At 41.6% G+C, this 12,656-nt stretch overlaps 1 protein-coding gene across 2 annotated transcripts in view; it reads left to right on the top strand.

Annotated features, from left to right (window-relative positions):
* ARHGAP6 (Rho GTPase activating protein 6) overlaps nucleotides 1-12,656 on the top strand; it is a 275,716-nt gene that overhangs the window by 249,089 nt on the left and 13,971 nt on the right. For both annotated transcript variants that reach the window (XM_036420492.2, XM_036420494.2), the window contains exon 10: nucleotides 9,069-9,166. In XM_036420492.2, the coding sequence (XP_036276385.1) occupies nucleotides 9,069-9,166 (98 nt within the window). The remainder of the gene's footprint in view (nucleotides 1-9,068; nucleotides 9,167-12,656) is intronic.

Below are 12,656 nucleotides of genomic sequence, written 5' to 3'. Positions count from 1 at the left end.
TCAATCTGAGACTCACACATAGGTCCAGGCTGAGAAACATGACTGAGGACTGATTTAAGGCGGCCTCCTGACACTCTATGTTAATGTGTTAAGCTGACTAATTTGCCAAACTAGATGTGGTGGAGATATCATACTGTCTACAAAGACAATGAAAGATAACAGGAATGGAGAGGTACCCTACTGAGTACCCAGGTAAAAGTATATTATATCTCTAAAGGTGAAGGTTACCTGTAGCTACAGTCTGTTGAAATAGGTACTGAGTAGAACATGTCAGTCAAATGCTTTGCTATGACTGCTCATTATTTACCAGTTTTTGTTTTTTGTTTTTGTAGAAGCAGTAATTTTAATAATATTAGAGATGGATCCCTAATGGGTGTGACCATGACATGAATGGCCTTAAAATTCACACGGAGGCACCAATCATACTTCCAGGTTTAAGAGCAAGTCAAATTTGGCTGTTAAATTCAGAAGCAGAAGGAACAATTATACCTTCTCTAACTAGGTCTTCTATAATGGGTGTCTATCTGTGAAGGTCCTGTGTCCATTTACATTGGGTCCTTTTTCAACAAGGGTGAAAGGTGTTATTTGGTAAGTAGAGGGGAGGTCCACAGGTAACATTTTGTCATGCTGATTATAAGGGCAAAATATTTATTTTGTTATTCATTAGTTCAGATTGCCATTATGCACTAGAAAATACTTTAGGACAATAGGTGCTTTGGCTATGGGAAATGAGGCAATACAGTAGTTCTAATGGTCAAGTTCAGACATATTTGTATCTATTTCATTATCAGAAACCCCTTTTTATCACATTCTCCAAACGTTGGCTGGATAGGGAATAGAAAGGAATGAGGCTTAAAGCTGCCCATAGTCTAACATCTAAACTGGAAATCAGATTCATTATTACACACTGCCAACCCTCACACAACACCCTGTTCCCCATCAGCCCTCCCATCACCACCCCTGACCCCCAATGCCAAACACAAGCAGAAACAACTTCCTTACTTCCTTGGAGTATAATAAAGTGTAAAAGAAAAAAAAACATCCGCAATCTTCACTTTGTCCTTATTCTCAGGGTCTGGCTAACTTTGAAATGGCTGGTCTGGTGCCCAAACTTGTAGAATTCTACATCCCTCCCTTCTCACATACCTGCCCCCTTTGTTCCCTCCCCATCATCACAGAACACACAAAAAATACAAACACATTTCCTTTATACACAAATCTGGTATTTATTTAAGGAGACCATTTATGTTTTGATCTCATAATGCCCATTTCTTAAGCATTTTTAAGGGTCTTCTTCTTGTTGGGCCTGGGCATCACTTGTGGAAGAAGAACATTCAGGAACTTGTACTTGTTCGTTTGTTGGTTCGCTTACTGGAGGTTGTGTGCCCATCCTGCAGTGAAATACATTAATCCTTCTCTTTTTGCCTTTACCCTTCTGGTCCTTATTCTTCTTAAGGACGGAATTCACCAAAGTCATTATCTTCGTTACCTAATTGGGAAACAAGTTAAACACAGAAAGACATTGGTTTTGGGGGAGAAATTGGGAAATGGGTGGGAAAAGGGTTTATAAAAGAATGACAAGGGATTGAATGAGGAAGTGTCTGTGCCAAAAAAACACAAGGCCAGAATCTAGGGTGAGGAATTACTGGGGAAGAGGAAGCATATGAGTAGGGTAGACTGACCTTCTTCTTCTCTTTGTCATTGAGTGGGAAAACTGACTTCCAGTTCACTTTAGTACTTGAAGTATCTTCCTCCATCCTTGTGGTTGGAATCTGATTCCTTATCTAAACTAGTCTACAATATTTTCTTAGTAACTTTGGCTTTGTTGTAGCAACAGACCCTACTCCAAGGCTCCTGGCCTCTATATATACTCTCTAGGACAATGGGGGGGGGGCACACCCTTCAACTCTGATTGGCCAACAGCCAGGGGTTGCCATGGTGTGGCTTGACATCACAAAGCCTCTGCTTGACCATCCAGGATGGGGAGGTGGGAGAGGATGCAGAGGACTCAGATGTTCTGGTTAGAGGAAGGGGAGCTTCCTCAATACCGCCTAAAGTTTTTCTCCAACTGACCTCTCTCTCCCTCATTTCCTCTGGTTCAGTTATTGCCCAGCATATGGCAGGGAGGTGGTGTTTCCTCTAAGCCATTTCCCATACACCCCCATCATTCAGTGGTCCATTCCACTATCCCCCAGATATCACCATTACCTAGCACGTCATGTCTTGTTTTAATGAATGTTTTATTTTAAAATAGTTTTAGATTTATAGAAAAATTATGAAGATAATACCCAATTTCCTTTACGTTATAGTTGCGCCATACCAATGTCAATAATGGAGTAATGGAGGTGATTCCTCTCCTATATGTCTTTGCAATATGGAGGGGAACCTTTTCCAAAATCTCCTGCAAGACCCACCTTGAGGTACCTTGGTCAGGACTGACACACGTGATCTTGCCTTGGCTGCAGAGGAGGGTAGCTGACAGAACTACAACTTTAAGAGTCTGTATGAGTTCCAGATAAGCAAGTCAGATAATCTCTGACTTCTGGAAATTTATCTTCTAATGTTGTGACCAACCCAAAGGCTTGAGGTCTGATGGAAGAGAAGGAACCAAAAGGGAGAAGCTACACAGAGTCTGACTTTAAGACCATTGCAGTTGAGGGGCGAAGAACTCACAAAATGGCCCCGCTGGCATGGCTCAGTGGTTGAGCATCAACCTATGAATAAGAAGGTCATGTTCAATTCCTGGTGAAGGCACATACCCTGGCTCTGGACCCAATCTCCAGTAGGAGGCATACAGGAGGCAGCCAATCAATGGTTCTTGCATCATTAATGTCTTTCTCTCTCTCTCTCTCTCTCTCTCTCTCTCTCTCTCTCTCTCTCTCTCTCCTCCCTCCCTCCAACTCTGAAATCAATAAAATATATTTTTTTAAAATCAAAAAATATAATTCTAAAAATTCAGGGGGAGGTTAGGAGCAGAGACATATCAAGAGAAAATCCTATAACTTAGTTACCCACCACAAGTGTTAAGCAGAAGAAAAGAAAGTGATGCTTCTCCATGAGCACACAGGGTAAGAGGCAGCAATGAATGGCTTAGTCAAGAAGAAAATTGCAAAGCAAATATTGGCCATCTCCATGTTATCTGCTTGTATTTTTTTTAAGTATTTAATTTGTCTATTCTAATAAAATATTTTAACTCTAAACCTCTTTACAGTTGGTAAGGTACTTTCAAATCTTCTAGCCCTTTTGATCCCCATAATACCTCCTTAAAGAATAGATAGGATATGCCTGGATTTTCAGATGCTGAAACAGAATCCTACAGAAGATGGTTCATGTATCTAAGTTTACATTCATTATAAGCAGCAGAGCCAAAACTTGGACCTCAGGGGCTATCAACTCTTAGTCGGATACTTTTCAATGGCATCCTAATTCCTGAGAAGGAATGCTTATGGGAACAACCTACCTGGATATTACTTACTGTTAGCTCTTTTTTCCTATAAATTTATTCCTTTTACTTCTGTTTCTCTATTAGGTATCTAAATTAATAGAAAATGAATGCTTATCAAATTTAACTGAGCAATTCATTTGAAATTGTTATTAAATAAGAGCCAGTGAAGTGTACAAATATATACAAAAATTAGAGGTGGAAAACGGCAGTGGATACTGTTGTCGGGATACTAACTCAGCTCCAGGTATCATTTCAAATTATTTATATTCATTTTCCCAATGGCCCCAATTTTCTTAACCATTCCTTTTTTAAATTGATTTTAGAGAAATAGAAATGGAGAGAGAAACATTGATGTGAGAGAGAAACATTGATCGGTTGCCTCCTGCATGCACCCCAACCAGGGATCAAACCCACAACCTAGGTATGTGCCCTGACCTAGAATTGAACCTGCGACCTTTTGGTGTACAGGACAACCCTCCAACCAACTGAGCAACCTGTCCAGGGCCATATTAATCTTTGAAGCTGCTTTAAATCATTTTGTAACAAAATGAGCTTTAAATAAATTACTTAAAATAATGGATTATGTACACTGTGGTCAGCCTTACATAATAATCGGAAAATATTTTCTACCCTTTTTGTAGTACATGGATGCACATTTTTAAGTATGTATTTTTATTCATTTGTAAATAGTGTTTCCAAGCCAAATTTGTATCCTGGGTCTTTTAGAAAGAAACTATAGATAGACTTATAGCACTGACCCTTTCTATTTGCATTAATTACCAAGTAAAAGTCACATCCTATATAATAAAGAGGTAATATGCAAATTAAACCTCATGCCCTCACAAGATGGCTGCCTACAATCAAGTTGGCAGGGGTTTAGTAAGGGACGACCAAACAACTGAACAAGCAGGCTATGTGAGGCAGCTCAGCCAGTGGAGGGGGGCCAGTTAAGGGTGACCAGGCTGGCAGGCAGGTGAGCAATTAGGAGCCAACAATCCAGGATTGTGAGAGGGATGTCCACCTGCAGGTTCATCCCCCAAGGGCTCCCAGATTGGAGAGGGTGCAGGCTGGGCTGAGGGGACCACCCCCATGCACGAATTTTGTGGGCGCTGGGTCTCTAGTATAATATATAAAACAAATCTCAGTAATTATAATTGGTTTGCAATCAGACCTAGTGAAATGAGTGAAAATTTTAAATTGCAGGGTAGTTTAACAAAATTTATGGAAAATTATTTTTTAAATAATGATACTTCCTGTTAGCTATTCTAATTATGTATCCAAGTTAATTTACTATTAGACCCACCATATACTCTGAAAGAATAAATAGTGATACCACTACTTAGAAGGACTTGCATGCTAGTTGCTTATTTTTTGGTGCTTGTAGCAAAAATAAATAAATAAATAAATAAATAAATTACTACCTGGTCTAAGAATAGAAATTTTAAAATTAATCTAACTGGATGAAAATACACATGTTTAATAATTTGGTTATGTAATTTTGGGCCTCTATTATTTTTTGCTTTGCTATTTATTTTTTTAAAACTGAGTACTCTCGCTTCTCATTTTCCCTTCTCATCTTAGGTATTACCTTTTGGGAAAAAATTGATATAAGCATGCTTATCTGTTGGTGATGTTATTTGAAAAATTTACAATAAGCCGAAACCGGTTTGGCTCAGTGGATAGAGTGTCAGCCTATGGACTGAAAGGTCCGGGGTTTGATTCCGGTCAAGGGCATGGACCTGGGTTGCGGGCACATCCACAGTGGGGGGTGTGCAGGAGGCAGCTGATCAATGTTTCTAACTCTATCCTTCTTCCTCTCTGTAAATAATCAATTTTTATATATATATATATATATATATATATATATATATATATATATATATATATATATATATATATTTTAATTACAATAAAATTATCAGTCCTTTTATTTGTTTAATGTGTTCAATAAAGTAAGAAAATAGAGTCTCTGAGCCTTGACCTAAAAGTCCTGTTCCTTTCCTTCTTTCCTTCTCATTCCCAGGATATTGCATTTGGTCAAAGAACTTTAAATGCCATCTGTGTGTGTCTCCCAAATTTCTATGTCCAGCTCAACCCTCCCCCGGGAACCCCAGATCTTTATTGCCAATTGCCTACTAGGTCTTTCCTTCATTCAGATGTCTCATAGGCCTCTTAGCCTTATTAATATCAAAGCCACACTCCTAATCTTGACCCTGGCCTCTTCCTCCTACAATTCTCTGTACCAGTCAATGGCAACCCCATCCTTCCAGGTGCCTAAGCCCAAAATGTTGGTCATTCTTTCTTCCTTTCCTTCTACTACTCATTCTCTCTTTTTCTTTCTCCACCCACAAATTAGCTATGCCACAATCTCTGTCTTTACTATCTCCAAGACCCAAATCATTCTCATCAGCTCACCATTATGGTTCAACACTCCAGCATCTTTCTAGATGTATCAACAGTCCCCATCTGCACTTCCTGATTCACTCTTGCTTTCCTGCAATCTGTTATCAACTCAGCAGCCAGAATGATGACAATTAATGTCAGTCCTCTGCCCAGAACCTCCAGTGGCTCTCCACCCACTTAGATTGAGAACAGAAATCTTTATCAGACCCATAACACTCTGCAACCTATGGCCTTGGCTACCTGATCCACTTCCTATGGCTAGCCGCCTTCCTCTCCCTCTGTTCCACCCTCACTAGTCTCCTTGCAGCTCCCGATTCCAGATCTTGTGGATTTTTTCTTCCTTTTGCTTGGAATGACTTTCTGTAATTGCTTCATCAACTTCAGTTCTCTGCTAAAAGTCAGTTTCTCTCTGACCTGACAATACTATTTAAATTGTACTCCCTTCCCTAGAATTCTCCATCTGCCTTTCTTAGCTTTGCTTTTCTCCATGGGATCCATGCTATGCTTTGTTTGTTTAATGTCAGGCTTCTCATATTCATTGTCAGCTGCTATGAGACAAGGATTCTTATCTGTTTGATTTATAACTGAATCCCCGATTCCAGTGCTGGGTAGTCAGTGAGCACTCACTGAATATTTATGTATGAATTAAAGGAAGGCATTGGGGAAAGGCCAGAGTGAGAACATGGTCTAGGTTACACTTCACCCTTGAGCCCTTGAGATTAGGGTTGGTAAACAGTTGGTTCTCCAGAGGGAACTTAGGGTATAACTGTTCTAAGAAGAGAGAAATGGGGGCTGGAAACAGATGACCACTACAGAGAGACAATGAGGGCTTGAACTTGAATCATTGCAGTTGGAATGGAAGACAGAGGAAGGAAGGAATGGGCATCATGGAGATGAGATCTCCTGACTCTGAACAGGGAGGGCAAAGGACACAGAGAAGCTTAAATGCAACCCAGATTTTGCATTTGTGAGAGTAGGGTTTGACAATGTCATTAATAGTGATTCAGGATCAAGTAGGAGGGACAGATTTATGAAAGAAAAAAACTGTTTTGTTGCTTTCTCATCCCTGTTTTCATTAAGAAAATTGTTTCCAGCTTCTCAAAGCTCAAGAAGAATTGAATGCTACAAGAGGCAGGAGGCAAATTCTCCCACCAACCACTCATTCTCTGAAGACTTGTCCCCACAGTCCTTAAGAGTCTTATCTCCAGGCCCACATCGGAGAGAATCAGACTGAAAATGTTTCTCTCAACAGTTTGAATTTCCTTTGGTTGAGCTACCAACATTTACAGAAACATTAGAGCTGAATTTAGTCTTTTCTTTTCTTTTTAAAATATATTTTGATTGATTTCAGAGAGGAAGGGAGAGGGAGAAATGGATAGAGACATCAATGATGAGAGAGAATTATTGATTGGCTGCCTCCTACATGCCCCACACTGGGGATCAAACCCGCAACCCCGGCATGTGCCCTGACCTGGAATCAAACCAACCTTCTAGTTCATAGGTTGATGCTCAACCACTGAGCCACACCAGCTGGGCCAGTCTTTTCTTGTAGAACATTTCCATGTGAGTGATTTGAGATCATAAGACCATTTTCTAATGCATTGTGAGTTAGGCTTGGAAAAACATGGGACATTCATCTATATAGAACTCTAGTGAATGCCTTGTCAGATTATGAAGCAAGAAATGTCACTATTAATGGGCCAGGATGCAAGAAAGGAGTGAAGACAAAACTGGTGTTGCACAGTGGATAGAGTGTCGGCCTGCAGACTGAAAGTCTCAGGTTCGATTCCTTGGTTGTGGGCACATCCCTGGTGGGGGGTGTGCAGGAGGCAGCTGATCGATGTTTCTAATTCTCTATCCCTCTCTCTATTTCTCTCTAAGAAATCAATAAAATTTTTTTTAAAAGGAGTGAAAACAGGCACTGAATAATAAAATGGCATGTGCAGATGTAGTAGTCTGCATTTTTTACTAACTGCCAGGTACTGTTCTAAGTCCTCAACATATAATAAGTCATTTAATCTCCACAACAACTGTTTGTGGTGCATACTATTATTATCTCCATTTTACAGGTGAGTAAGCAGAAATCCGGGAAGGTTATGTACCTGATAGAAGGCCCCTCAGCTAGTAAGTGGAACTAGGGCTCAAACACAAGCCATCTGGCTCAAGGACCCGTCCTCTTAATAAACTAATTACATGTTCCAGAACTGCCCAAGACAGTGGTAATGTATGCCTATTGTCTTGGCACAAATATAAATATGAACCCTAGAAAGTGCCCCCATTTGGACAATACATTATGAACACCATATCTCTTTTTTTTTTTAACATTTTTTATTAATTTTTTTGCCCCCCTCTCTCACTCCCACACATCCCCTCCCTCCCCAGAGTTTTGTGTCCATTGGTTGTGCTTATATGCATGTATACAAGTCCTTCGGTTGATCTATTATCTCCTCCAGATCTTCCTCCCCTCCCCACTGTTATTTGACAGTCTGCCTGTTGCTTTACTTTCTCTATATCTGTCTCTTGGTTCATCAGTTTATAATGATCTTTATCATCCACCAATGAGTGAGGTCATGTGGTGTTTCTCCTTCATTGATTGGCTTATTTCACTCAGCATGATGTTCTCCAATTCCATCCAGGTTGCTGCAAATGATGAGAATTCCTTCTTTTTTATGGCAGCATAGTATTCCATTGTGTAGATGTACCATCTCAAAAAACTGAAAATGGAATTCCCATTTGACCCAGTAATCCCACTTCTAGGAATATATCCCGAGAAACTAGAAACACCAATCAGAAAGGATATTTGCACCCCTATGTTCATAGCAGCACAATCTACAATAGCCAGAATTTGGAAACAGCCTAGGTGCCCGTCAGCAGATAATTGGATCCAAAACACCATGTCTCTTAACTAAAATCTTTTTCTTACTCAAAGCCAAGAAAAACCTAGTCTGAATAACAGAGGTATCCAAGTGATCAGATTGTATCTCCAGTCATAAGTGAAGTGACCATTTGGACTCAATAGGACTGTAAGGAAACCATCCAGCTTGCCCTAAGCATTCCACTAGCTGTAGGGGTTGGTGTAGGCTTGGTTTTAACCAACCAGTCATTCTGTTCTCTTACACACTTGAGGCTCTGTTTTCTGCTCCAATGAAGTTGCCAGGGGCAGTGGTTTGCCTCTTTCCGGGATGGTTTTATTGATTCCTCCACTTTCGGCCCCTTCCAGGTGCCCCCAGATCTGCAGAATGAAGTGCTGGTCAGCCTGCTGCAGACTGACCCTGATGTGGTGGACTACTTGCTCCGAAGAAAGGCCTCCCAATCCTCGTGAGTATGCGGGGTCCTACATCTGCTTGAGGATTTCTCTTACCATTTCTGAACAGTTGGAAAAGTTTACATGACTCCACCTGGGGTGATTTGAAGGGGCATTTTGGCAACTGGCACAACTGATCAGTCCACCTAACTAGAAACTGCTTGATCCACTTATTAAATTAGGAACTGCTTTACAGAATTTTTTTTTTCATTTTCATTTTTGGCTTTTTCTAGTCCCTTGACCTCCTTTGGACTGGGTTTACAAAAAAAAAAGCACCAAGTGGGCAAGAAGCTCAAGGGGCTGACAAGGATGCGCATGTGTGATTCTCCTTCCAGAATTCTGATAACTGTTCTTAGGGGCCTATACGGCTGAGCCTGCATGCATCTCACATGTGTAATTTACCAGCACACGTGATGCATCACCAAACCACAAGACAGGCCTCAGCCAGGCCAAGTGCCATTTGAAATTAGAGGTAAACACCGTCTTGACTCTCCTCCCCTCCCCCCCTTCTAGCTGGCATTTTTTTTTTTTAATAAAAATACACACCGGTCTCCACGTGCACCATAGTTGCAATGAGTCAAATGCCAGCCATGCTGTGGGCTGCTTTGCCACCATTTTTGCCCCGAAGTAAGAGCACTGAATGTTTGCATTAGTCAGATGTTATGATTAATTGAAACCATTTGTTACAGAAGCAGAGGATATGGGGGTACTGAGCACTTGTCAGACCCAGTTAAGGGGATAATACTGCATCCATTACCAGGAGCGATGTTGCCCCCAGGACCCCTAGCCTTACATTTGTGACAGAAAAAGTTGTTGTGGCCCTAGTCAATTTGGCTCAGTGGATAGAGCATCAACCTGCAGACCAAGGGCCCCGGGTTCAATTCTGGTCAAGGGCACATACCTCAGTTGCAGGCTCTTCCCCAGTCTGGGCCCTGGTCAGGTGTGCAGGAGGCAACTAACCAATGTTTTTCTCTCACATCGATGTTTCTCTCTGTCTCTCCCTTTCTCTTCCACTCTCCCTAAGAACCAATGGGGAAATATCCTGGTGTGAGGATTAACAAAAAAAGAAAAAGCTGTTAATCTCTCATGAAAGTATTGTTTATGTTGTGCTTTTGGCCTACAAAATTTCAACAATTCTACAACATACTTCCCCCAATGTTTTATCATCTCTGAGGCTGAGATCCACCCTGTAATCAAAGGCATGTCCTAATTTAATTCATAGTACTTGTTTCTTTCTTAAATGTATATAAAGTAATGGTATATCCTATTCCACGATAGCTTAAAAACATCCACACGTTGAATTGTCCCTGTATGGCGAGACCACATTTGATGTGTTAATTTTCATTTAAAGCTATTTCCTATACAAAAATGCTATGTTCTTGAGATAGATTTGGTGAAAAGGAATTCTGCTTGGCTCAGGCCTCCTTCATTCCTGGGTCATTACACTAATAGCCCTGCTACATCCACCCCTCTGTCTCCTGCAGAGCGAGCGGGCAGAAGTTTTAATTGGCTCATCCTTTCAAGTGCACTTTTGAAAATCCATCTCCGGGCTGATCATTATCAGGCCTGTGGTCTAAGTGAGACATTCTGCCCAGTACAAGGCCCCAGAGGCGCGAGTGAATAAGAGTGCCCTCAAATTACCCAAATTGGCTGGCATTTCATGGTCTTGCTTTTCACATCAGAAAATTAGGCTCACTTAAACAGTTCCTAGAATTTTAACTGTCACCCAGGTAGAAGTTCTCATTGGAAATATCACGGGGCTTTTCTTCCCAGGGTAACTCGCATCACCAGAATTTTAATGACCTCGCTTGCTTTCCTTCTCTGTGCAAGAGAACAGATGAGAGGGCATTTCGACTTGCAAGTCTCTCATTAAGCTGCATTTGTAACATTTCGTGGCTACTCTGCGGGGAAAGCTAGAAAACACACCTAAGACAACCACAGATTTTGATTTGCCATTGTTATATGGCATTAGACTTTGAAGAAGGGTTGATTAATAGCTATTTTTTATGTGTTTTTCAAGTATGTTCTTTGCATATAAATGCCAGGGAATGAACCTTTTATTCTTGACTCTAGCATCGTCTTTTCGCTATCCCTGTGAAAATGGGGATTGTAAGTTTGAGGCAGGCTGACCCTCGAGCAAGATCTTAGGTAAGGGGCAGGCTTCAAGGGGAAAGAGCAGGCTCCCGGAGCTCTGTGGGTGTTCAACAAAAAACGGGTTGGGGGGGGGGGGATTAGTAAGAAGAAAGTGATTGTTTTTCTCTTCAAGGTACAGGCCAAGACACGGCCCAGAAAGTGGATAATGATGGCATAACGGAGAAATATATAAATTAATAAATAGACATCTCTTTTTAATGGCCTTTCGAGGCTTGAGAGTCATATCCCTCAAGCTGTAGGTAGTGTGTTCCTGCCCTAAATGAGAGCATCAAACTTCCCTGCGCATCCAGGTCAGCAGGGACCTTGTTAAAATGCTCTTTCTGAATCACTAGGTGTGGGGGAAGGAGTGTGAGAAGCTGGCTTCTCTCAAGCTCCCAGGTCATGCTGTGATCACACTTGGAGCAGCGAAAGCTGCAAACATCAAGGCGTGCTCTGCACTTTAAGAGCTCACGGCCTTGTAAAAGGGTGTTGACACGGGTCAGAATAACAGGTGTGTGATCAAAGATGTCACAGAGTACAAAACGAGATGTGCTGGGCCAGCGGTCTGCAAACTGCGGCTCTGTTGACTCATGAGTTCGCCGACCACTGGGATAGGGGCTGAATCACAAGGAACAACAACAGCCTGTCATTATTGGAATCGAGAGTCTAGGTCAGTGTTGGACAAACTCATTAGTCCACAGAGTGGCAAATTGCAGCTCGTGAGCCACAGTTTGCCCACCACTGTGCTGGGCCATCGGGACTCAGACTTGCCTGCCCAATAGGAACCACCTGGGAGCTTAAAGAACAAGTCCTCCTGGGCACCATCCCTAGAGATTCTGACTCATTCGTTCCAGAGTGAAGTCTGGACATTGGGGTTTTTGAAAGCTCCCCGTGTGCTTCTGCTGAGCAGCCAGGGGTGCGAATTTCTGGCTTAGATCCACCCCAATAGACACCACATAGTTACTACCACAGTGGGTGAATTTTGACATTGAAAAGGGGTCTTTGGGTTGACAATGAAGGGAACTAATACTGCACACCGAAAGTCCATGATAATGATGGACCACAATGGTAATGAGTGGTAGTACCCCAGTGCCAGGTGGCGCTGGCTACCTTGGTATGCCACTTACCCATCAATAGCACAGCCCTGGATGGTATAACATGCTGGTCACAGCTTTGGATGCAGAGCCAGATGGCCGGAGTTCCAATTTTGGTTCCACTGCTATTAGCTGTGTGGTCTTAGAGAAAGAAATTCATCTCTCTCTCTTTCTCAGTTTCCTCATCTGTAAATTACAGATAAAAACTTTAGAGTTGTGCTATTAGAATAGGATAGAATTTAAATCGATGCTAATGATTACTATCATGTCACTTCAA

Source organism: Pipistrellus kuhlii, unplaced genomic scaffold (assembly GCF_014108245.1).
Source record: "Pipistrellus kuhlii isolate mPipKuh1 unplaced genomic scaffold, mPipKuh1.p scaffold_m20_p_69, whole genome shotgun sequence".
Lineage (NCBI taxonomy): Eukaryota > Metazoa > Chordata > Mammalia > Chiroptera > Vespertilionidae > Pipistrellus > Pipistrellus kuhlii.
This window is presented reverse-complemented; position numbering and strand designations above follow the sequence as displayed.